This window comes from Oryx dammah, unplaced genomic scaffold, assembly GCF_014754425.2.
Source record: "Oryx dammah isolate SB20612 unplaced genomic scaffold, SCBI_Odam_1.1 HiC_scaffold_12, whole genome shotgun sequence".
NCBI classification, from domain to species: domain Eukaryota; kingdom Metazoa; phylum Chordata; class Mammalia; order Artiodactyla; family Bovidae; genus Oryx; species Oryx dammah.
The window spans coordinates 52,545,195-52,568,816 of NW_024070196.1; the positions used below are offsets into that span (position 1 = coordinate 52,545,195).

General features: G+C 52.2%; 2 protein-coding genes across 4 annotated transcripts; both read right to left on the reverse strand.

Moving 5' to 3' along the window:
- Positions 1 to 17: 17 nt before the first annotated feature.
- B3GNT4 (UDP-GlcNAc:betaGal beta-1,3-N-acetylglucosaminyltransferase 4) lies at positions 18 to 4,847 on the reverse strand. Its single transcript, XM_040250707.1, has 3 exons — positions 4,760 to 4,847; positions 4,207 to 4,284; positions 18 to 1,242 (listed from the first exon to the last, which is right to left on the reverse strand). Exon 3 carries the CDS (start codon positions 1,233 to 1,235, stop codon positions 162 to 164), a length of 1,074 nt encoding a protein of 357 aa, XP_040106641.1. The 5' UTR covers positions 1,236 to 1,242; positions 4,207 to 4,284; positions 4,760 to 4,847; the 3' UTR covers positions 18 to 161.
- Positions 4,848 to 5,101: 254 nt separating this feature from the next.
- LRRC43 (leucine rich repeat containing 43) lies at positions 5,102 to 20,738 on the reverse strand. 3 transcript variants are annotated; one of them, XM_040250666.1, is made up of 13 exons: positions 20,639 to 20,738; positions 19,048 to 19,308; positions 18,391 to 18,501; positions 16,712 to 16,851; positions 13,917 to 14,155; positions 12,867 to 13,054; positions 11,599 to 11,831; positions 11,294 to 11,435; positions 10,983 to 11,138; positions 10,703 to 10,891; positions 10,339 to 10,369; positions 10,193 to 10,237; positions 5,102 to 5,377 (listed from the first exon to the last, which is right to left on the reverse strand). In XM_040250666.1, the coding sequence occupies exons 1-13, from the start codon at positions 20,729 to 20,731 to the stop codon at positions 5,274 to 5,276; spliced, it is 1,932 nt and encodes a 643-aa protein (XP_040106600.1). In that variant the 5' UTR covers positions 20,732 to 20,738; the 3' UTR covers positions 5,102 to 5,273. The 3 variants fall into 3 exon arrangements, with proteins under 3 accessions (XP_040106600.1, XP_040106602.1, XP_040106601.1); XM_040250668.1 differs by lacking the exon at positions 19,048 to 19,308; XM_040250667.1 differs by lacking the exons at positions 10,193 to 10,237; positions 10,339 to 10,369.
- Between the last annotated feature and the right edge of the window lie 2,884 nt (positions 20,739 to 23,622).

Below are 23,622 nucleotides of genomic sequence, written 5' to 3' on the forward strand. Positions count from 1 at the left end.
TACTGGTACAAGTTAGCCAGATTTCAGTATTTTAATCAAAGTTAGGAAGGTTTGGGAGGGATTTACAAAAACAAAGTCACCGTTCCCTGTAGCCTGTCCAGGGCCAGGTTGCAGGGTTCTTGATTTCTCATCATGATTGAAAAATTAAACAGTCCACTCGCTCAGCCCACCCCAGGAAGCTGGGACAAGGGGGCAGCTGCACACTTGAGCCCCTCGTCTGTTACCAGTGCCCACATGGTCCACATCTCCAGGGGGCTGAGGCGGTGGACCAGGAGGAGCCCTCGGTACAGACAGGGGTCTAGAGGGTCCAGGGGCCGCCGGATTCCAAAAGTCTTGAAGCCAGCGTGGTGCATGGGGCTCACCCCCAGCTTTCTCAGACACATCCCCACAAAGACGTCATCAATGGGGAAGAGTTCAGCCTCTTCCACAGCCGCCTGGAGGCGCTGCACGGTGGCTCTGGACATGACATAGCCCCCACCCCCAGCATAGGGCGGGTAGTGGCGGGCCCTGTACATCGAGGGTGGGATGAAATACTTGACCTTGGTGTTCCTGTTGGGCAGGGCCTGGCGGATGACGTCCCCCACGAGGAGGTCCTGGGCTGGGTCCCAGCCATCCAAGAACTCCAGCACATTGGGGACATGGACAAAGACGTCATCATCTCCTTTTAGTACGAAATGGGCCTGGGGACAGGCAGCAGCCACCCAGCGCTGCAGGTGCAGCTCTTTGAGTGTTAGGTTGAAGAAGTCCTCGGCAAAGTCCCACTGCAGGATGTCATCAAACTCGCGGCTCTCGTAGGCCAGCAGCGGGGCCGGGGGAGCAGGCCCTGCCAACCCCAGGAGGAACACCAGCTTCAGCTGCCGGCCCTTAGCCCAACTTCCCGCCCGGCCCCATGTGCTGCGGATGGCCGCGCGCCGCTCCACGTGGCCGGGCTGCGACTTGATGGCCAGGAGCAAAAAGGTGTCCTCGCCACAGCTCGAAGGCTCCAGCAGGATGGAGAAGTTGCGGCAGTGGCGGTAGGTCAAGAAGAGGCGGTGACGGGTGGGCAGGAACAGGGAGGCATTAGCCACTGTGTGGTTGGGTAGACATGGGCTGCGCCGGAGCCCTGGGGGAGCCCAGAAGGGCTGTCGGGCCACGAGCCTCCCCGCTGGCTTGGCCTCCTTCTTCAGAAAGAACAGGCAGCTGAGCAGCAACACTGCAAGGGTGTACGGGACCAGCCACCCCACCCTGCGGAACATGGTGGTCCTGCAAGGAGAGCACTGGTGAGCGGATGCAGTCCTGGCCCAGCCTCCACCTCCTCCATCCAAGAGCAACCCACCATCCTGCATTCGTGCTAAGTTGCTCAGTCATGGCCGATTCTCTGGGACCCCATGGACTGTAGCCCACCAGGCTCCTCTGTCCATGGGATTCTCCAGGCAAGAATACTGGAGTGGGTTGCCATTTCCTCCTCCAAGGGATCTTGCCCACCCAGAGATCGAACCTATGTCTCTGGCATCTCTGCTTCCCTGGTGGTTCAATGGTAAAGAATCTGCCTGCTGGTGTAGGAGATAAGGGTTTGATCCCTGATCCAGGAAGATCCCACATACCTCAGAGCAACTAAGCCTGGCACCACAACCATTGAGCCTCCAGCAACTAGGTCCTTTTTATTTTTTTCAGTGTGTCCTCTGGCTCCTTCCGCAGCCTCCTCCCGTGGAACAGACCAAGCGCGCCTGCCGTGCCAGCGCTTGCTTCCCTTCTGCTGTCATTAGAGAAGTTGGCTCAACTTTTTCTCCAAAGAGACTTACAGCCACTTTAGATATATGAGACACCACAAGTGTTTTCAATCTTTCCCAAGAAACTCAAGTACCTAATGAGTTTCAATGAAAATGACACAGCTTATTTCCAGAAAGAAACTCGAGAGTGGTCTGTTGATGGAAGACCCAGTGTCAGAGATGACAGCCCCAGACACTGTCCTTAGGGAGTCTGGCCCCCTGGGGAGCGGGCAGGAACCACTGTAGGGCAGCAGCAGGTGACAGGCCACAGAACACGCCCTTCACACCTGCCCCGCGTGGCTTGGGTTTCCTGGGGAGTCACTTAAACAGGGCTTTAGGGAAAACACAAAAGCATGCACAGGAAGAGCATGAAACAAATGGGGAAGCCATAGACTTGTATCAGGCTCCCCTGCAGCCACCTCTCACCAGTTCCTACTGCTTACTGAGCTCTGGTTTTCTCTTAGCAAGCCTCCCAGTGATCCAAAGAGAAGGCTGAGAAATGGTAACTTAGCACAGCAACCTACCCACAGCTCACAGTAGCAAGGCCAGGCCTCAGTCTCCCTCCTCGTCACCTCCCTGCTATGTCCTGGACCAGCTAGCCATCACTTCGATCCAGTCTACCTGCATTAAGCTCATCCCTGTTGTCTCTGCTGCCACTCCCCCAAAAGCATCTGCCAGAACTGTGCTTTTGAACTGTGGTGTGGGAGAAGACTCTTGAGAGTCCCTTGGACTGCAAGGAGATCAAACCAGTCAATCCTAAAGGAAATCAGTCCTGAATATTCATTGGAAGGACTGATGCTGAAGCTGAAACTCCAATACTTTGGCCACCTGATGCAAAGAACTGACTCATTGGAAAAGACCCGGATGCTGGGAAAAATTGAAGGCAGGAAGAGAAGGGGATGACAGAGGATGCGATGGTTGGATGGCATCACCGACTCTAGGGACATGAGTTTAAGCAAGCTCCAGGAGCTGGTGATGGACAGGGAAGCCTGGTGTGCTGCAGTCCATGGAGTCACAAAGAGTCCGATACGACTGAGGGACTGAACTGATAGCTGCCAGGGCTGCCATAGCAGGCAAAACTGGCAGGGTCGCAGCTCTCACAGTCCAAGAAGCCAGTACAAACCTCAGAGTGCTGAGAAGAAATTAAAGCAGTATGATGGAATAGTGACCCGGAAGGCTGTCTACTACCCGGAAGCCAGTAGTTTAGCAAGACCTCCCTGAAAAAGAATACCTGAGCAACTGAACAAAGTAAGGATCCAAACCACATAAAGGTCTGGGGGGAGGGGGAGACCTCCCTGGTGATCCAGTGGTTAAGAATCCACCTGCCAATGCAGGGGACATGGGTTTCATTCCTGGTCCGGGAAGATTCCACCTGCCGTGGGGCAGCTACACCCATATGCCTAGAGCCTATGACCCACAACAAGAGAAGTCACTGCAATGAGAAGCCCGAGCACCACAGCTAGAGCCCCTGCTCACTGCAACCAGAGAAAGCAAGCGAGCAGCAACGAAGACCCAGTGCAGCCAGAAATCATTTTTAAAGATCTGGGGAGGCGGACTGGGGAGAGGAGGGGAGAGCATGGTCTGGGCCGGAGGGAACAGTTGAGTGCAGAGCTCCTGACAGGACAGGAGGTGTGCAGTGTGGCTGGAGTGTAAAGGACAAGGAGGAAAGTGGTAGGTAGTGAAGCAGAAGCAAAAGCCTGAGGAAGGTCACATATAAGATCCATAGTGAAGTTCCCGGGAAAGGTTTAGGGTTTTATTGTAAGCACTGCAGAAATGCCTTAGAGGATTTAGCAGAGGGAGTAAAAGAATTTACATTGTTTGAAAGGTCACTACTGCTGATGCTTCAGTTCAGTCCAGTTCAGTCGCTCAGTCGTGTCCGACTCTGCGACCCCATGAATCGCAGCATGCCAGGCCTCCCTGTCCATAAGCATACTGCTGATGCTTAGATGATGGTTTATGGAAGGGCAAGAATAGAAACACGAAAGTAGCTAGCAAACTCTTCCATTAGTCAGTAAGGGAGCGCAGCTGAGACTAGGGTGGAGGTTGTGGGGCGCCTGAGGACCAGATGGATTGCAGGCACGGAAAATGGCTTTCAGGTGTGGGAGATACGCTTGCTGCGGGAGAGGACGCCAGGGGAAGGGGAGAGGGGGGGCAGATTGGTGGTGCCATTTACCGAGAAGGGCGCAAAGCCAGCAGTTTGGTTTTGACTTGTGCGTTTCAGAGGCGCTGTGGACCCGATTGCCCCTTTGCCCACAGCGCTCCCAAGTGCGCCCAATTCCTCGGCGCTCCACTGCGGGAGCTAACCCCCAACTCCCCACCGCAAGGACAGGGCCGTTCCTCTGCTCCCCACTCCACGGCACTTACTGTGAATCCAATTCAGTACCTGCTAAACATAAGCCTCCCTCCATTCTGTGAGCCCCCAAGCCTGGTCCCAAGCTTCGGTGAGTGCACGCCTTACCCTCACTCAAGTGGGTGCTGAGCCCTAAGGGTCGGAAATTGCTTCTGGGATCCTCACTGGTCTCGGTGACCTGGTATGCTTCGATGAGGGAAAGGGTCGAGAGCTGGTTCATTCTCCACACGACAGTCCGTAAAGGACTGTTGTGGGGGCGCAAAGTCCCGCAGGGTGGCCAGAACAAGGACCAGAGCCCCGCGGTAGGCACCCCTCTCCGGGCCGGAGCACAGTGAGCAGCGCTGCATGACGGGGAATCCGGAGCAAGCGCCCCCAGGCTGCCCCCAGCTCCGGCCATTCGGCATTCTTGCCCCAGTGGGGCGAACAGAAGCCGAGAGGTATCAGGAGACCCCCCCACCCCGGCCCCGACGGTTCACTGGGGGCAGGAAGAGGCTCCCGCCGGGCAGGGCGACCACGACCCCAGTGCAACCAGGTCGGCGCACTGCCCCTCCCGGGCAGGGGCCCGGCACCCCTCTGCTCACACTGGGACACGCCCCTCCCAGCAGAGGGGCTCCAGGCGCCCCAGACCCGACACCCGTTCGCCCGCCCCTCGCCGACCTACCTGAGCCGTGACGCCGTCTGAGCACAGGCGAGGAGCTCGCGCAGCGGCACCAGGTGAGCACAGTTTGCTCTTCTGGGCTCGGGAGGAGGGCGGGGCTCCGCGGCGGCCCCGAGCGCTGGCCAAGCCCGCGCACCGCCGCCTCCCCAGCCGCGGAGGTCGGGCTTGGGGGCGGGGCTTCTGGAGGGCGGGGCCCCTCCCACCCCATGCACCTGCCGGCCAAGAGGTCCTCCCCGGCTCTCCCTGGCTCCCCGCCGCCAGGCACCCGCTTCCAGTTCCCGGCTGCAACCCCTACCCCCCAACGCCGCCGTTCCTCCCTGGCCGGCCGCCCCAACCCCGCTAGCCTCCTGCTCCTCCCTAGCCAGGCATTCCCCGCTCCTCCTGGCCAGCACCCCGCTCCCCGGACGCACGGCGGCGGCTGGACAGACCGGTGTCAGAACCAGCAGGCCGGACAGTCGCGGGGTCAGAACCGGACCGGCCGGACATCCACGGTGTCAGAACCACCTTTAATCCCGCCCTATATGACGAGCCCCCGGAGCGCCTCCTCCGTCGAGCGCCACTGTATCAGCTGGATCTGGATCTCCAACGTCAAGGGCTCGGGCTGATAGTCACTTTCGAACACTGAAACCAAAGATTTTACTTCTGAGGGAATATGAAAATGTGAATCCGGAGCGACGAGCGGGTTGTTGGTGCACGGCAGGCCCGGGCGACTCCGTCCCCAAAATGCAAACTTGACCTGGGTCCCCAAGCCAGCATGGTTTCAGAATTGCCCTGGGGTCGTAACCGTAATAAGGCACAAATCACATCTAATCAAGTCATTCAACAAGCTTCCATTTGAGTTACAAGATGAAGTAGCTGCTTTTTCTTCAGACATCTTTTTCACTTGAAAAAAGGCTGACAAAATATGGTTATTTCTGCATTTCTTTGGCGGGCCCAGTGGCTAGGACCCCACGCTCCCAATGCAAGGGGCCAGGTCCATTTCTGGTCAGGGAACTAAATCCCTCATGACTGGGGGCAGCCAAATAAATAAATAAATAAATAAATATATTTTAAAATATGGTTATTTCAGCATGAATATTTGGCAAATATTTTCTAAAAAACAAATGAAGCAACCCTGGTACTCCAGGCAAAACATCTGAAAGCATTTGGATAAATACATTTATAATATTTGCACTTTCAAGTAGAACTTTGTAACATTGTATCTGCCACCATGAACTTAACAGTTTTCCAATACTGGAAGACTTTTCCAATGATAGGTTTGATGATAAAGAAATCCATTTGGAGATAATGGATAAAGAAACATGTGAAAAGTTGGAAAATATGCGTAACTCAGTGAACCAATATTTCACAAAAAACAATGACCAGATGTTAGCAATTGTTCATGAGTAAGACAGATGTTCAAAATGCAGTGTTTTTTTTTTTTAAGGCAATGTAGACTAATGACTTTAACATAACTTATTATGAAAAACTTCATCCATATAGATTGTTTCCACGTTGTAACAACCTTCTTTTAAAAACTACTGGTTGTCAAGCCTGATGTCATGTCAAAGCATATCCACAATTATTCAAAAGTCTATTAAGGTATTTCCCTCTTTTCCAGTTGCATGTCCATGTGAGAACAGGTTTTCTTCACACATTAACTACAGCAAACCTCACACAGACTCACTGCAGAAGTAGCTTGGCATATGTGGCTTCCTCAGTTAAGCCAGACATTCAGCAAAAATGTAAAAAGTAAAAGCTTTCTTTAAGCTCATTTTAATCCCAGGGCTTAACAATAAAATTGCTTAAAATTAGTGATAAAGAGAAAACTTTTAAAGCTTAAAGAGAGATAGAGAAAAAGGACACATTATATACAGAGGGACAAAGATAAAGATGACTTCAGATTTATCATCAGAAAAAAAAAAAAGCAAACCAGAGGACAGCAGCAGAACAGTGGCCATTTAAACACTCAGATTTGAAAACTATCACCTTAAATTTGTGTCTTCCCTTCCCACTCTCCTTTGGGGGCTCCCACTCTGTGGATGTGATTTCCTTTGAATTTATGTCACTGATCACTAATGCTCTGTTCATTCTTTTTCCAGCCATTTTTCTCTCTGAGTTTAACTCTGGATAATTTCTACTGCTTCGAGTTAGTTTCCTCAGTCTTCCTTCTGCATTGTCTAATCTGCCATTAATCCCGCTGAGTACATTTTTCAAGTGATACTGTGGTTTTCATCTCTAAAATTCTGATTTATCTTCCATGTCACTATGTAACATGGTCAATCTTTCCTCTAGCTTCTTGGCTCTATGGAATATAATGATAAAGATGGATTTAATGTCCTTGTCTATGAATTCTATCATATATGTCATTGCTGAGTCAATTACAATTGATTCAGTTTCATTATATATTGACTTGTCTTGCTTTTTTACATGCCTGGTAATTTCTCACCGGGTGGCAGACATTGTGAACTTACCTTGAGTGGCTGGCTACCTCACCTTGGCTTGGCTATTTCTGTATTTCTATCAACATCCTTAGGTTTTGTTTTAGTTAAGTTAGTTTAGTTAAGGAAGTCTGACTCTTCCAGGTCTTGCTTTCCCTTCCTGCTCAGAATCTGTAGTGTTTCCCAGGGTACTGGGGTCAACCCTTTCCTATCAACAAGCTCATATTTTCATGGCTTTAAACACCATCTATAAGCTGGTTCATTCATTCAGTCGATGTGCTGGGAGCTGGAGATTGTGTGACTTTAAAGGATACAAGCACAGCTCCTGCCCTTCTGGAGCTTACTCGTGTGTACATACGTGTGTGTGTATGTTAGTTGCTCAGTCGTGTCCGACTCTTTGCGACCCCACGGACTCTTTGCATCCACCTGGCTCCTCTATCCGTGGGTTCTCCAGGCAAGAATATGGGAGTGAGTTGCCATGCCCTCCTCCAAGGAATCTTCCTAACCCAGGGATCGAACTCAGGTCTCCCACATTGCAGGCAGATTCTTTACCATCTGATCCACCGGGGAAGCCCAAGATCTCACGTGCTGCGGGACCACTAAGCCCGTGTGCTGCAGCTACTGAGCTCTCATTCTAGAACCCGTGCTCTGCAACAAGAAGCCCCTGCAGTGAGAAGCCCTTGCACTGCACCTAGAGAGTAGCCCCCATTCACCGCCCCTAGAGAAAGCCTGTGTGCAGCATGAAGACCCGGTGCAGCCATAAATAAATAAATTTTTAAAAATTAAGCACCTGGGACTTCCCTGCTGGTCCAGTGGTTAAGACTCTCAGCTCCCAATGCAGGGGGCCCAAGTTCGATCCCTGGTCAGGGAACTAGATCCCACATGCAGCAACTAAGACCTGGTGCAGCCAATAAATGAATAAATATTAAAAAAAATTAAGCACCTACACAGATTCACATCTATGTAGCTATCATTGTGATACCTGTGATCATTGTGATTTCCTGTAAAGGAAAACACAGGATGTCGTGAAGAAGATAAAGGGCCTAACCCCAACCAGATGATCAGCTTCCCTGGAGAAGGGTCACGGAAGCTGACTGACCCAGGAAGCAGCAGCGGAGGGAGTGGGAAGTGTGCAGTAAGCCCTCTGAGTAGACATCCCCCGTGCAGGCTAAGGAAACTGCAGGCATTCTGAGTGAAGACCACTAGGTGGTCTGACCAGGGCAGAGGAGACGGAGTCAGGGAAGAGGAGGCAGCTCAGCAGCACTGTCAACCATGGGGACTCTGGATGCACACTCGACTCAACTTCTCAATTCACGTCCCCAAAGCTGAGCTCATCTTCCCGCCGCCCCCGCACCGCCAGGCCCCAGTCACTGCCAGGCAGAAGTCCTGCCTGCGCCTGCGCCTGCTCCCCAGTCACCAGTCGGCCTGTTCCTTCTTCCTCATGGCTCTCTGCTCTGTCTTCTCCACACCATCCTCACCACCCATTCCTAAGCCCAGGCTCTGATTCTTGCCTTAAGTGTTTCTTTTTTTTTTTTTTTAAGGTGACTTTTTTTTTTTCCAGCGAGAGAAAATTCTCATAAAATTCAAAACATTTAAACCATTTAAAAGTATACAGTTCGGTGACTTTTAGTACATTTACAGTGTTATGCAACCATCACCACTAATTCCAGAACGTTTTCATCACCCCAAATGGAAACCCACTAGGCAGTTACACCCCTTTCCCCTCCCTCACTTCCAGGCAACCACTGATCTACGCTCTGTCTCTATGGATTTGACTAATCTCGACATTTCATATAAAATGGAATCATACACTATGCAGTCTTTTGTGTCTGGCTTCTTGCCCTCAGCACTTTTTTCAAGCTTTACCCATGGAGTTGGATGTGTCAGGGATTCATTCCTTTTCATGATGGAATAATTGTATGGGGACTTCTCTGGTGGCCCAGTGGCTAAGACGAGTCTGAGCTCTCAATGCAGGGGGGCCCAGGTTCGATCCCTGGTCAGGGAACTGGATCCCACATGCCACAACTAAAAGGTCTCAAGTCCCACAGCTAAAGGTCATGCATGCTACAACTACAGAACTGGATTGCCACAACTAAGACCTAGCACAGCAAGTAATTTTTTTCTTTGAAAAATCCCACTGTATCCAGTTCATCCACTGATGGTCATCTGGGCTGTTTCCACATTGCCTGCTGCTAACAGCACTGCTATGATCTTACCTAGACTTTTGCAGCAATCTCCCAACTGAGCAATGTCTTCCATCTTTCCCCATAAGCCAAACAGTTCTAAAAATTAAATCTAAAACTTACCTATTTCAGTGCTGCCACTGCCTACACAACAAGCCCGAGATCCTCATACAGCAAAGAAGAGCTAATGCCCTGCAGGAGCTTCCCAGGAAGGGCTCACATGGTGAAAGAAGCTGCCTGCCAATGCAGGAGACATAAGGCACCAGTTCAGTCCCTGGCTGGGGAAGATCCCTTGGAGGAGGGTCAAGTATTCTTGCCTGGAGAATCCCCACGGACAGAGGAGCCTGGTGGGGCACAGTCCATGGGGTCGCAAAGATTCAGAGACGACTGAGTGACTTAGCATGCTGTGCAGGAGCAGGATTACCACTGAGCTGGAAGGACAATGGACCCCCGAACCCGAGCCCCCCCTCCCCACTCCGTCCTGCCCTGCCCCAGGACGCCTGTCCTGCCCGGGGCAGGCACCTGTGCACAGGGCCACAGGGAAGACTCAGGGCTTGGTCCTCAAGGTAGGCGTGGCCCTCCCATTGGCTGGAAGATACTACTCTCCATCCTCGCATCCCTTCAGTCCCCAGTCAGGCTGACCCCTCGGGGAGCCCTGCTATATTTGTGCCCTTCCTCAAACTCCTGTGTGGAAATCCCAGCCCCCCAGGGTGATGCTGTTGGGAGGTGGGACCTTTGGAAGGTGATTATGTCATGAGGGCGGGGGGTGGTTGGTGCTGGCCAACCAGGTGAGGACCCAGGGAGAAGGTGCCAACCAGGCCGAGGGCTGTCACCTGGTGCTGCTGGCATCTTGGTCTTGGACTTCACCTCCAGTGCAGCTGGAAAGCAATGTCTGGTGTTCACTCGCCACCCGCCCTGGGGCAACTTACAGGAACCCTCGGCAAAGCCTCCCTGCCCTCTGCCCCTCATCGGCACCTACCTTTTTTACCTTTCTTATTCTTCTTTGCATCCTGAGAGAGAGAACCACAGAATAGGTTCCTCACTGGAGTCGGGGGGTACCGGGGGAGAGCTGGGTCCAGACACTAGCGGGTGAGAGCTCCCTGGCCAGGGTCCCTCTTAGACCAGGGGGGTGAGGCGGGGGTCTCCTCCGGAGGAGCTGCCCGGCCTGCCTGCTTGCCTGGCCCTTCAAACTCGAGAAGGCCACCCATCGGGCAGATGACCCTTGTTGCATGCCTCACCCCCACCCTCTTGTGGTTCTACTCCCCCTTCCCCAACACACCCCCCTCTGTCCCCTCCCCCCCAGGCATCTGTGGGCGGGGAAGGGGTGTGGGGGGCCGTTATACCCTGTTAAGTGTCAGCCGGTCAGCTTCCAAGGTCCGGATCACCCCAAAGTTGCACACGGTAGACACGAACGGCTCCCCCGCCAGCAGGGACTCTAGCACCACTGGGCTGCTACCCAGCACCCGCAGGATGGGCGGGTCCTGGTGCATCTCCTTAGGAAGCTCCTTCTGCTTCTTGCCCCCCTTTTGTGCCTGTGGGGAGAGGCCAGGTGGGTGGACAGGGTGGGCAGGGGGCCAGGAGCATCCTCCCACCACTCAGGCCACCGCCCCCACCTGGAGGTACCTTGGGGGGTTCTTTCTCCCCTTTGCCTGCCTTGTCTTTGCCCTTCTTGTCTTTCTTGTCTTTCTCCTTCTCCTTCTTGTCCTTCTCTCCTTTGCCCTTCTTAGCAGCCAAGGGACTGTCTGAGGAAGGCGGCTGCTCCACAGGCCAGGAGAGAATCTAGGGAGTGGAGGCGGGGAGGGGACTAGCTGGGATCTTCCTGGAAAAGCACAGAGACTTCGCCAGTGGGGGAGCAGGGCTACAGATACCCGACCGGAAAGCAGAGCACAGGAGACAGGGGCAGCGTATGAAGCCTGGAGAACGCTGGCGCCCACCTTCTCCTCCACGATGGTGACCGTGGTCCCTGAGAGCAGGAAGGCCTTGAGCGGCACCAGGTCCTTCAGTGTGTGCTGCAGCTCGTAGTTGCAGGGGATGACGTCAGACCAGGGCTTGGGGACCGTGCTGAAGAGTACTGTCCTTGGGAGCAGAGAGGCCACATGGTGGGGAGCTGTGCCATCGGGGAGGGCTTTGAGAAGATTAGCAAAGCCAGGGACAGAAGGCCAGGAGGGATGGGGGCACAGAGAACGGTAAACACCCGGTGTGGTCTGGGCCCGGCCCCCAGCCCCGTGAGCATCCTTACCCCGGGGATGGGCAGAGCCGGGGATCCAGGAGCGGCCGCAGCTTGGCCAGCTCTTCTGCAGAGCCTATGGACCGTGGCAACGGCTCGGAAGCGCCAGAGACAATGGACTCCTCCATCTCCCCCGACTCGGACAGGGAGGCCAGCCCTGATTCCAAGGACTCTTCTATGTCTTCGATGATTTCTTCCAGAATGTCCTCACCCAGCTGTTCCAAGCTGGAAGGGGGCTTGATGATCTGTCAAAGACGTGAAAATACATTCAAGACTGCTGGCCTCAGAGCTCACGCCCGACACGATGCGCACGTGGTGTGAACGGGCGCCTGTGCTTGATGGATGTGAAGCAAAGAAACGCATGGCCTTAGAGGGCAGGAAGTTAAAAACCAACCAAGCAAACAAAGAAAACACCCAGTCTTTATTCTTCTGAAAGTTCTATGTTAAGAGTAAAGACAGGGACTTCTCTGGATGTTCAGTGGCTAAGACTCCAAGCTCCCAACACAGAGGGCCTGGCTTCAATCCCTGGTCAGGGAACTAGATCCCACACGCCACAACTAAAGATCCTGCATGCCACAGCAAAGATGGAAGGTCCAACATTCTGCAACTAAGACCCGGCACAGACAAATAAGTACATGAAGACTAAGAATAAAGAGTAAAAATAGTAACAATTTCTTCACACACTAGGAAACCCTCGCATTTCTCCTAGTCGGATGACACTGTTGGGTTTTCTTGTGAGGGGAAGGGAGAGGGAAAGTACAGGGGGAGTTGGAGGACAGGGTTGGGAGGCCCACAGCCTAGTCCTGAGAATCTGAGCTGCTTCCTTGTTAGGTCCTTTGCTTCTGTTTCAAGGGGCATGAGGAAGGGGTGAGCATGACTGAGAATCACTCCAGCTTCAAGGGGCTTCCCAGGTGGTGCTAGTGGTAAAGAACCCACTTGCAGGAGACATAAGAGATGTGGGTTCGATCCCTGGGTCGGGAAGATCCCCTGGAGGAGGAGATGGCAACCCACTCCAGTATTCTTGCTGGGACAATCCCAGGGACAGAGGAGCCCGGAGGCTACAGTCCAGGGGATCGCAAATAGTTGGACACGACTGAAGCAACTGAGCCAGCCAGCAACACCACTTTCAAGAAAGGGGCTGAGCAGAAGCTGCCTTCCTGTTCAGAGGAGGGTATGAATTGGAAAGATCCATGTTAAGGGGTTTCCTGGTTTCCCTAAAGCCATCCTGTCTGCACAGGGGACCCTGAGAACCCAAGGGCAGAGCTGCCCCAGGCACCTACCTCGGCCAGGACTCCGCCGTATTGGCTTCCTTCACCTTCTTCATCTTCTACAAAATCATATGTCACATAGTAATTGTAAGTGATGAAAGGGCCTTGGGGCCCTGGTTCTGGGTCCAAGACCGAGGAGTCCAGCACCCCTCGGAGGTTTCCAACAGTCACCAATATCTGCGCCTCGGGCGCCAGGAGATCTACAGGAGGGAACAGGCAGGGGTGAGGGGAACTGAGGGATGAGATGGACAGACAGAGAGCAAAGGAGGCCAGGTGAGCACCCCTCCTGCCTCCTGCTCTGAGCTGGGCTGAGCCTCACTTTGCAGACTTGGGTTCATGTCCCAGCACTGCCAAGTTCAACATGCAGGGAACTGGGGTAAGTCTCAGCGGCTTCCCTGGTGGCTCGGACAGTAAAAAATCCGCCTGCAATGGCTTCGATGCCTGGGTCAGGAAGATCCCCTGGAGATGGGAATGGCTACCCACTCCAGTATCCTTGCCTGGAGAAGTCCAAGGACAGATGTTACAGTCCATGGTGTCACAAAGAGTCAAGACACGACTGAGTGACTGACACTTTCACTTTCCTTTGGGCAAGACGCCCCTCTTCAGCCTTGTTTTCCTGATCTGTATAATGGAAATGGCAGGAGCTGCTTTGCAGGATGCTTGCAGATGGAGGCAATGTGACTTTAGCTGGTGCCTGACAGGCAGAGGGCAGAGCTATTATACCCTGTATCATCACCCTGACCTTGAGAAGACTCTGGTACAGCCACAAGAGGTGATCTCAAGCCACCAGCAAGCCAAGAAGCTGATTTAAAGAATGTTTCCCATTTGTCTCGGAAGGAAGGGAGGGGACCTCCGACCCCCTACCATTTCTGTTCCCAGATCTCAATCACGTGGATCAAAATATGGGAGAGAACTCTGCCCAAGAAAGTGAGTTACACCTGACCAGGGTCTGAGTCAGCCGAACTGGGTGACAAACAAGACATGTGCACCCAGTAGGGAGGTGGTTGGGGTGGGGGGCCCTCAACAATTCCCCCAAGCCCTAGGGCGCCTTGGCTCCCTCACCCTCGCTGTGGCTGAGCCCCCGGAAGAGATGCTTCTCACTGGACGCCACGGTGATGTCGTCCAGCACGCAGAGCCTGGCCAGGCTGTCGATGGTGAAGCCCCGGTAGTGGGGCACCAGGGCCAGTGGATTGCCCTGGAGGAGCAGCAGCCTCAGGTGCTGCAGTGTCTGCAAGCCGGCCACCATGCTCTGCAGGTCCGTCAGGTTGTTGAAGCTCAGGTCCAGGGAGACGAGGTTGGGCCTAAAAGGCGAGCGGCACGGCCCAGGAGCATGAGGCCAGGTGAGCAGAGCAGTGGGGACAGGCAGCCGCAGTCGTGTCACTGCGCCTGCATCCGCCAGCACCCCCAGCACCCCAAGTCACGGCTGGACAAGGCCTGGTGCTGAGGGTGGGATGGGAGACTGTGGCCCTCCCTGACAGTCAGGCCTCAGGCTGCTCTTGATCTGAGTTAGCCTCCTGTCTGGATGGAGCCCCCGGTTCCCCCTGACCCCCTTGCTGTTGCTGTCCACAGAGGTGGCCGTCACATCCTGCCTCCACTCAACTTGTATGTGTATAGACCTCTTCTCAGCTAACCATCCAGCTATCTCCCATACGTCTAGAAGGTTCTCAGCAGAGATGGACAGACTGGTGAGGAAGGTGGAGGCAGGCCTCTGTATAGAGGGGCCGTGGGGGTGGGGTAGGAGAGCCTGACAAACAGGGGTGCCTGGGAAGAGAGGGTGTGAGGCTTGAAGGGTCTAGAAGCTAGAAGAAGTGCCCCAGAGTCAGACCAGGCCACGACCATGGGAAGCAGTCTGGTTTGTTCCTTTTTTTAAAAAAATATTTACTTATTTATTTGACTGCACCAGGTCTCGGTCATGGATCTGGAATCTACTTCCCTGACCAGGAATCAAACCCAGGCCCCCTGCTTTGGGAGTGTGGAGTCTTAGCCACTGGACTGCCAGGGAAGTCCCTGGTTTGTTTCTTGGGGCACAAGAAGAACCAGCCGCTAGGGACAGAGGAGGCACCCTGCACCTTCCACCCGGTGGCAGGCCTCCCTACTGTGCAAACCAGAAAGTGAACGGATTCCAGCTCTGAGAGCAGTGGCAACAACAGTTCACAAGGGGACACTTCATGAGCGCAATCCCGCCATCACACGTGACCATCTCCAGCCGCAGGGCAGCTTTCCCAGGCGGCCTGGGAACGTGCTCGTGGAGGACCTGTCTCTGACCCTAATTTCCTCCAGTTAGGGAGGAAATTCCTGCCCTTTCCTGCCCTTCTTTCCTCCTCTCATCCTGCCCTGATGTTGACCAGCCAGTCACAGAAATACCTGAGAAGAACACTTCGTTTGGACCGGCACACAGATTTTGCCTAATACCAGCCTCCTTCAGGAGAACTGGTGGAAGCATCAGAAAGATGGATTCGCAGGACGTGTACCCTCCTTTTGAATTCAAAACAGCAAAAGATGGCGCTTTCACACATACATGTTTCTATGAAATCCACACTCAGCATCAAGCAGGTGATGTTATCATAAGCCTGTTTCCCAAATCAAAGACCAGAACACTTAAGGGACGTCCCTGGAGGTTCAGTGGTTAACACTCCGCGCTTCCACAGCAGGGAGTGTGGGTTTGGTCCCTGGTTGGGGAATTAAGATCCTACATGCCATGTGGCCAAAAAATTTAAGTGAATAAATTAATAAAAAATAACCGGAATGCCTAGAACTCTGGCAGAGTTCTGAACTCAGCTGTCACACACAACCCAAAGTGTGTGTTCTCTTCCTGTGCCTCACAGCTTCCCTGACGATGGAGGCCAGTGGAAGTCAGGGATTGGAATCGTGCGTGGTCAAGGCTGTGCAGAGGCAGCTTTGCCAAGACAGAGAAAGAGGAGAAGGAGGAAATTAGGGTCAGAGACAGGCCTTCCACGAGCACGTTCCCAGGCCACCTAGGAAAGCTGCCCTGCTCCTTGAGGCCTTCCTGGGCTGTGAGGAAAGAATTGTCGTGAACCTCAGCCCAGGGAGGTCTGCCTGGGATGCTGGGCCCCAGGAATCCTCACAGAGGCTTTGATAGGCCTCTCTGGCCCAGCTTCCTCCGACGGAGGGTCTTTTTTGTCTTTTTTAATGTGGATCATTTTTAAAGTCTGTATTGAATATGTTACAATGTTGTTTCTGTTTTATGTTTTAGGGGTTATCAGCCCCAAGGCACGTGGAATCTTAGCTCCCTGACCAGGGATCGAACCTGCAACGCCCTGCATTGGAAGGCAAAGTCCTAACCACTGGACTGCCGAGGAAGTCCCTCCTCTGATCGGCTTTCATGGGTAGTCTCTGCTGCCCTCAGACGTCTGACTGACCACCGCTCACCCACCAAGGAGACAAAGTCAGAGCAGACCTATCTATAGGGCAGCAGCTCTCAGGTGGGGGGGGATGGCTTTGACCCCCGGTGGCCGTGTGGCACTTTGGGTTGTCACAGCAGGTCTGGGGTGGATGCTCCTGGCCTCTGACGGGTGGAGGCCAGGGAGCTGGAGGACGGCCCTCAGAACCGAGAATTCACTGGCCCAAACAGCAAGAAGAATCCTGAACTGGAAGCATGTCCTCAAAGCAAAAGGTCCGCTCACTCTCATTGGCTCTTGGTGCCCTTCCCTGGACCTCAGTGGGATTTTTGGTTTATGGGGTCAGAGGAAAAAAACCCTAGGTCTGGACTTAGCAGCCAACCAGGAGTTATTACAGAAAAGAGCAAAGCTGAGTTCTCCAAGTCACCAGGTTAGAGGGGCCCCCATGGCACGTCCAGCCCCCTCCTCCCTCTTCCCACGGGGGGGCTCCCGAGTTACCAGTAGTCGCTGGTAACATGCAGACTCTCCAGGTGGCCCAGGAGGTTGTTGTGGCCCAGCCCCAAGTGCTGGAGCCGTGGGGGCGGATGATGGCACAGACACTCCATGCTGGTTATCTTGTTGCCGTACAGCTCCAGGACCTGAGACGAGCAGACAGCCAGCCCTTGAGCCCAGGGAGAACAGAGTCCACCCCCTCCTCCAGCCCTGGGCAACTTAGGAGGGGAGCTGCGAAGTACTCAGGCCTTGTCTCTCTCTGTCCACCTGGACTCCCTTCTAAGGATCCGTGAAGAGGGACTTCCCTGGTGGTCCAGTGGCTAAGACTACATGCTCTCAGTGCAGGGGTCCAGGTTCAATTCCTGGTCAGGGAACTAGATCCCATATGCTGCTGCTAAGACCCAGTGTAGCCAAGTAAATAAATATTAAAAAATAAAGTAAAAAGTATAATAATAAAATAAAGTAAATACAGCCTTTGGGTTGGTGATTTAAAAAAAAAGAGTTCGGGAAGAAAATATTTCTGCAGTAGCTATCAGAAAGCTTCTTTTCCTTTTGCAAAGGAAACTTTAAAATATGGAGTGGAGGTGATGTCAGAGAGGACGAGAGGGGACGCCTGTAATATTCTGGCAACTTCCCAATCCATGGCAGTTGTCCCTGGGGAAGCCAAAGTGCCCCTGGACCAAAGGAATAAACCCAGAGATAACAGAGTTCTTGTGTTTCTCCTCCCAGGCCTTCATTTTCTTCTTGAGCCTGGCACACAGACATACAATGGAGCCTCTTCTGCCATCAAATTTACTAGTCTCAGCATTTAATTTAAAATTGAGACTATTTTGATATACTCAGCTGACGACTCATAATATTGTCTGGCCTACCATTTTTTCATTGTGGTTTTATATATATTAAAACATAACTTGTGATTTCAACCCTTTTTAAGTGACAATTCAGCAGCATTAAGTACACTCACTCAGGGTACAACCATCATCATCACTATCCATTCCCAAAACTTTTCATCACCCCACACAGAAACTCTACCCACTGAACATCTCCCCAGTCCCTCCCTGCTCCCCCTAGTAATCTCTAATGTACTTTCTGTCTCTCTGGATTTGCCTCTCCTACGTATTTCACGTAATCATCTAATACGTGGCTTTTTGTGTCCGACCTCCTTCATTCAGCATCACGTTTTCAAGATCATCCATATTGTTCATGTCATTGTTTTTTTCTTGCCACACTGTGTGGCATGAGGGATCTTAGTTCCCCAACCAGGGATAGATCCCATGCCCCCTTAGGTGGAAGCAAGGAGTCTTCCACACTGGACTGCCAGAGAAGTCCCTGTCATGCCTTTTCATGGCTGTGTAGACAGACCACATTTTGCTGCTCCATTCATCTGCTGATAACACACAGGCTGTCTTCACCGTCTGGCAGCTGTGAACAGTGAACACTGGCGTACAGGAATCTGAGTCCCTGCCTTCGAGGCTTTGGGGTGTATACCTAGGAAGGGAATTTCTGGGCCACGTGGAAGTCCTGTGTTTCACTTTTTAAGGGATCTGGCCAAACTTTCAAAAGCCTTGGACCCACCCTTAGCACAAGACATGATGGTCAAACCTCGTGGGGAGTGGGCAAGGAAGGGGCAGGGTTTCTGGGCAGCTCTGGCTCCAAGACCCAGAATGGAACCTGGGCTCCTTTACCTTGAGAGTTGGGGGCAGGTTGGTGGTGTCAATCTCCTTGATTTGATTAGCACTCAGCACCAACTCTTCAAGCTTCACAAACTTCAGGAGCTCTTTGTCCACCAGGCTCACCTGGAAGGGAGGAAAGGGAGATCGGAGCTGCAGTGGCTGGGGCGGCCCTGGAGTCTACTTGAGGACAGCAACGGTGCGTCCAGCCTCAGGGAGCGACCGCCCTACACCCCAACCCCCTTCCTCTCCTGTGCGCCTTTCCTGCAGCCTTCTGCCAGGGCCTGCCATGGCCTCTCACCTCTCAAGCCTCACCCCTCCTCTGACACCCTTCCGGCTTCCCTGTCTTGTGTCCCTTGCTGGATTGTCAGCTCCCGAGGGCAAGAATCAGAGCCATGGTGAACTCTGTGCTCTTAAGGGACCACTCTAGTTTACATCCCGCAGAGTCAGGCCAGAAACCTCAGGGGCCGCATTACGGGCTATCCTGGCTGGGCCTCCCTTCTCTGGGGCAACAAACTGGGCAAGTTTGCTGGGCTTGGTAGCCCTGCTCTGTGGACAAGCTGGTGAGATTAATCAGGAGGAGGGCAGGGCTAGGTCTTATCACCCAGTCCCGTAAGGGGAATGGCTCCCCTCTCATCATCCCTGTACTTGAGGCTCACTCCCAGCACTCACATCCTTGGCCACCACCCGGAGCGACCTGAAGTAGGTGTAGAAGAAGCTGTCTTTGAGCATCAGTGGATTCTGGATTGCCAGCTCTTTCAGGAAAAGGTCCTCTGCGCTTGAGCCCTCCACCAGAGCCCAGGGCGAGTGGGCGCTGCGGACTAGGCCCAGCAGATCTTCTACTGTCTCCTCCCCAGGGCTCAGGGCCTTCTCCTCTCTGGGGATCAGCTCCCGCCATGCTCGGCTAGTTTGAGGAAGAAATCGTGACTTATTCTGCAGTAAGGGAAGAGGGGAGGAACAGAATTTCTCTCTTTATGACTCACCCCCTCTCAAGGATTCAAAACTCCTAAAATGGAATAGACTATAAGACAGGACGATCAGGGTGAGCTTAGAAGCCAGGAGGTGTAAAAGGCAATCTGTGGGAGGTACTTAGCCAGGAAAGGTTTCTAAAGCAGAGGTGGCAAAGTCTGAACATCCGGCCCTTTAGATGCCATAATTGGAGGATGAAAGATTTTGGTCCTTGAGTTTACTGTCTTCCACCCCTTCGTCTTTTTTTTTTTTTTTCACCCCTTCGTCTTGAAAGACGTCTGCCTATGAAACCCCAAAGCACAGCACAATGCCAGGCACACAGTAGGGGCCCAGTCAATGTTTGTTCATCAAACAAGTTAGTTTCTTGATTAGCATCTCGGTTTTCTCTTCTATGAAAAATGGGGACCAGCCTGACAAGGGAATATGGGGTCCCAGCTTCCCACTAGTCAACCCTAAAGGAAATCAGCCCTGAATATTCATTGAAAGGACTGATGCTGAAGCTGAAGCTCCAATACTTTGGCCACCTGATGCAAAGAGCCGACTCATTGGAAAAGACCCTGATGCTGGGGAAGACTAAGGGCAGGAGAAGAAGGGGATGACAGCTTGAGATGGTTGGATGGCATCACCGACTTACTGAACATGAGTGTGAGCAAACTCTGGGAGAGAGTGAAGGACAGGGCAGCCTGGCATGCTGCAGTCCATGGGGTCTCAAAGAGTCGGACAGGAACACCAAAAAGCTTCCCACCAAGCCCATGGGAACCATTCATGACTCAAGACTTCCTGGCATACTTGAGAAGCCCCTGGTTCTGAAGGTCATGCTCCTCCTGCACTTAGCTGGTGAGGACAGCCCCTTTGGCCACATCGCAGCAGGTCCTAACTGTAAAACTGCTCACAGGACGATATTTCACCCCTAAAGGAGGCTGGTGTCTTTAAGAGAGCCTGCCCTGCGGTCCCGCTCTGCTCGAGGCGGGGTCCCTGCCCTCTACCCTGGGTCAGCGCCCACAGGCCACAGGTGGGGGCCCGTCTCGTCCTCCCCTGCAGCGTCCCTGTTTCCGCAGTCCACCCCCATCCCCACCCCCAGGTCAGGACGCTCCCTAAACGCCCAGATCCAAACATCCTCTCCAGGCTCCTCCTTATCAACCAACTCCTGGGGCTGGTGGCGCCCTCAGCACCCAGAGCCAGCCCTTCCCCAGCCCCGCTCTGCGTCCCTAGGCCCTGCCCTGGCCCCTGATCGGTCCCCTCCGTTTCCCAGACCCCCGAGCCCCTCCCACGGCCGCCCCGCCAGCGCCCGCACCCAGCTGCCGGTGCCGCACGGGAACTCGTGCAGACACAGTTGTCGCAGGTGCTCCCGGACCGCGGCGCTCAAGGTCCGGGTCTCCGGCTCCATGCTCGCGCCTTTGCCACGCCAGCTGGTTGCTGGGCAACCGCCGGGACGCTCCAGGCGGCGGAGGCGCGGTTGCGCAGGCGCTCCTGGAACCCACTATTCTCGCTTGCGGACACTTCCCGCAGCCAGGAATTAGAGACCAGCTGCACCGGGTTAGCAATACTCTTCCCACCACCGCCTGGGGGTGATTACTGTGGTGGCCCCGGCAGGTATTGAGCGCTTCCCGGCTGCTAATCTGTTCCTTCTCTGGAGCACCCTCGGAATAAAGTATTAATTCTTATCCCCCTTTGGCGAAACTGGGGAGGAGAAATGAATCCAAGGACAAACAGTCCCCTCTAATCAGTGGATTCCAAGGTGGATCTCTTTAATCCCCTCGTCAGAAGTTTCAATCACTGTCCACCCAAACAACAGATTCAGCACCAAGGCCCCATTTTAGACTGGTCCAATCTCATTCACCTTTCCATCCTCAGTATCTAGCCCACTGCCCGGCTGGCAACGGACTCCTGGGCACTGGTTTGTGAAATTAACGGGATAAGATGATGGGAGTAGGGGCTTACCTGGTCATCCAGTGGCTAAGATTCCACAGTCCTAATGCAGGGGGCCTGTGTTCCATCCCTGATCAGGGAACTAGATCCCTTATGCTGTAGCTAAGAGTTCACATGCTGCAACTCAAAAGATCCTGCATGCTACAAGTAAGACCTAGTGCAGTCAAATAAATAAAAATAAATATATAAAAAGAGATGGTTCTGGTTCCTATAATTTGAAAATGCAACATCTTGACTGAGATCTAATGAATGTAACTAAAATTCACCCTTTTAAAGTGCACAATTCTTAAGTATATTGATCAGTATCAGGTCAGTTGCTCAGTTGTGTCCGACTCTTTGCAATCCCATGAATTGCAGCACGCCAGGCCTCCCTGTCTACCACCAACTCCCGGAGTTCACTCAAACTTACATCCATCGAGTTGGTGATGCCATCCAGCCATCTCATCCTCTGTCATCCCCTTCTCCTCCTGCCCCCAATCCCTCCCAGAATCAGGGTCTTTTCCAATGAGTCAACTCTTTGCATGAGGTGGCCAAAGTACTGGAGTTTCAGCTTCAGCATCATTCCTTCCAAAGAACACCCAGGACTGATCTCCTTTAGAATGGATTGGTTGGATCTCCTAGCAGTCCAAGGGGCTCTCAAGAGTCTTCTCCAACACCACAGTTCAAATGCATCAATTCTTCGGTGCTCAGCTTTCTTCACATCCATATATGACTACTGGAAAAACCATAGCCTTGACTAGATGGACCTTTGTTGGCAAAGTAATGTCTCTGCTTTTGAATATGCTATCTAGGTTGGCCATAACTTTCCTTCCAAGGAGTAAGTGTCTTTAAAATTCATGGCTGCAGTCACCATCTGCAGTGATTTTGGAGCCCCCCAAAATAAACTCTGACACTGTTTCCACTGTTTCCCCATCTATTTCCCATGAAGTGATGGGACCAGATGCCATGATCTTAGTTTATAGTGCCACTATATCCATAGTGCAGCTCTCACTGTAATCTAATTTTAAACTTTTTCTTCATCCCCAAAGGACACACAGCATCATAGTTTCAAGGATCAGATATGTTGAGCACGTCAGTACTTCATCCCTTCTTATGGCTGAATGATATTCTATATATGGGTAGAAAGCATTTTTGTTTATCCATTCATCAGTTGAAGGACATCTGAGTTGTTTCTACTTTTTGATTCTGATGAATAATGCAGCTATGAACATTCATGTACAAGTTTTGTATGAACATAAGTTTTCATTTCTCTTGGGTAGATACTTAAGAATGAAATTTTGGGGTCATATGGTAACTCAACATTTCACATTTTGAGGACCTGCTAAACTATTTTACACAGAAGCTGCACCATTCATTTTACATTTCTACCAGCAATATATGAGAGTTCCACTTTTTTCATATCCTCACCAGCACCAATTATTTTACATTTACAAAAACTATAGCCATCTTAATAGATATGAAGTGGTATCTCATTGTGTTTTTTTTTTTTTTGCATTTTCCTAATGCCTGACAAAGAGATGGGAATACCAGACCACCTGTCCTGAGAAATCTGACACCTCCTGAGAAATCTGTATGCAAGTCAAGAGGCAACAGTTAGAATTGGACATGGAACAACAGACTGGTTCCAAATCAGGAAAGGAGTACAGTTCAGTTCAGTCTGACATGACTGAGGGACTGAACTGAACTGAACTGAATGCCTGACTGGGCTCCCCTGGTGGCTCAGTGGTAAAGAAAATGACTGCCAATGCAGGAGGCATGGTTTCAATCCCTGAGTTGGGAAGATCCCCCGGAGAAGGAAATAGCAACCCACTCCAGTATCTTGCCTGGAGAATTCCATGGACAGAGGAGCCTGACAGGCTACAGTCCATGGGGTCCCAAAAGAATGGGACGTGACTGAGTGTGATTAAATAACAACAACAACAATGCCTAATGATGCTGAACATCTTTTCATGCGCTTATTGGCCATTTGTATCTTCTTTGGAGAAATGTCTATTCAAATACTTTGGTCATTTTAAAATCGAGTTTGTTTGTTTTTTATCATTGAGTTGTAAGAGCTTTTATATTTTCTGGATGCTAGCCCCCTGTCTTGTTCATGACTGTCTCCCATTCTGGGGGTTGTCTTTCACCTTCTTGGTAGTGTCCCCTGACAAGCAAAATGTTTTACTTTTGCTGAGATGTAATTTATCTGTTTTCCCCCTTTGGTTGGTTGTGCCTTTGGTGTCATTTTAAGAAACCACTGCCTAATCCATAAAACTGAGTTTTGAGCATTCTTTCTATATTCTGCTCAGAATTCCTTTGTTGGATTTGCATTTGGTTAACATTTTTTTCCTAGTCTTGGCTTGTCTTTTC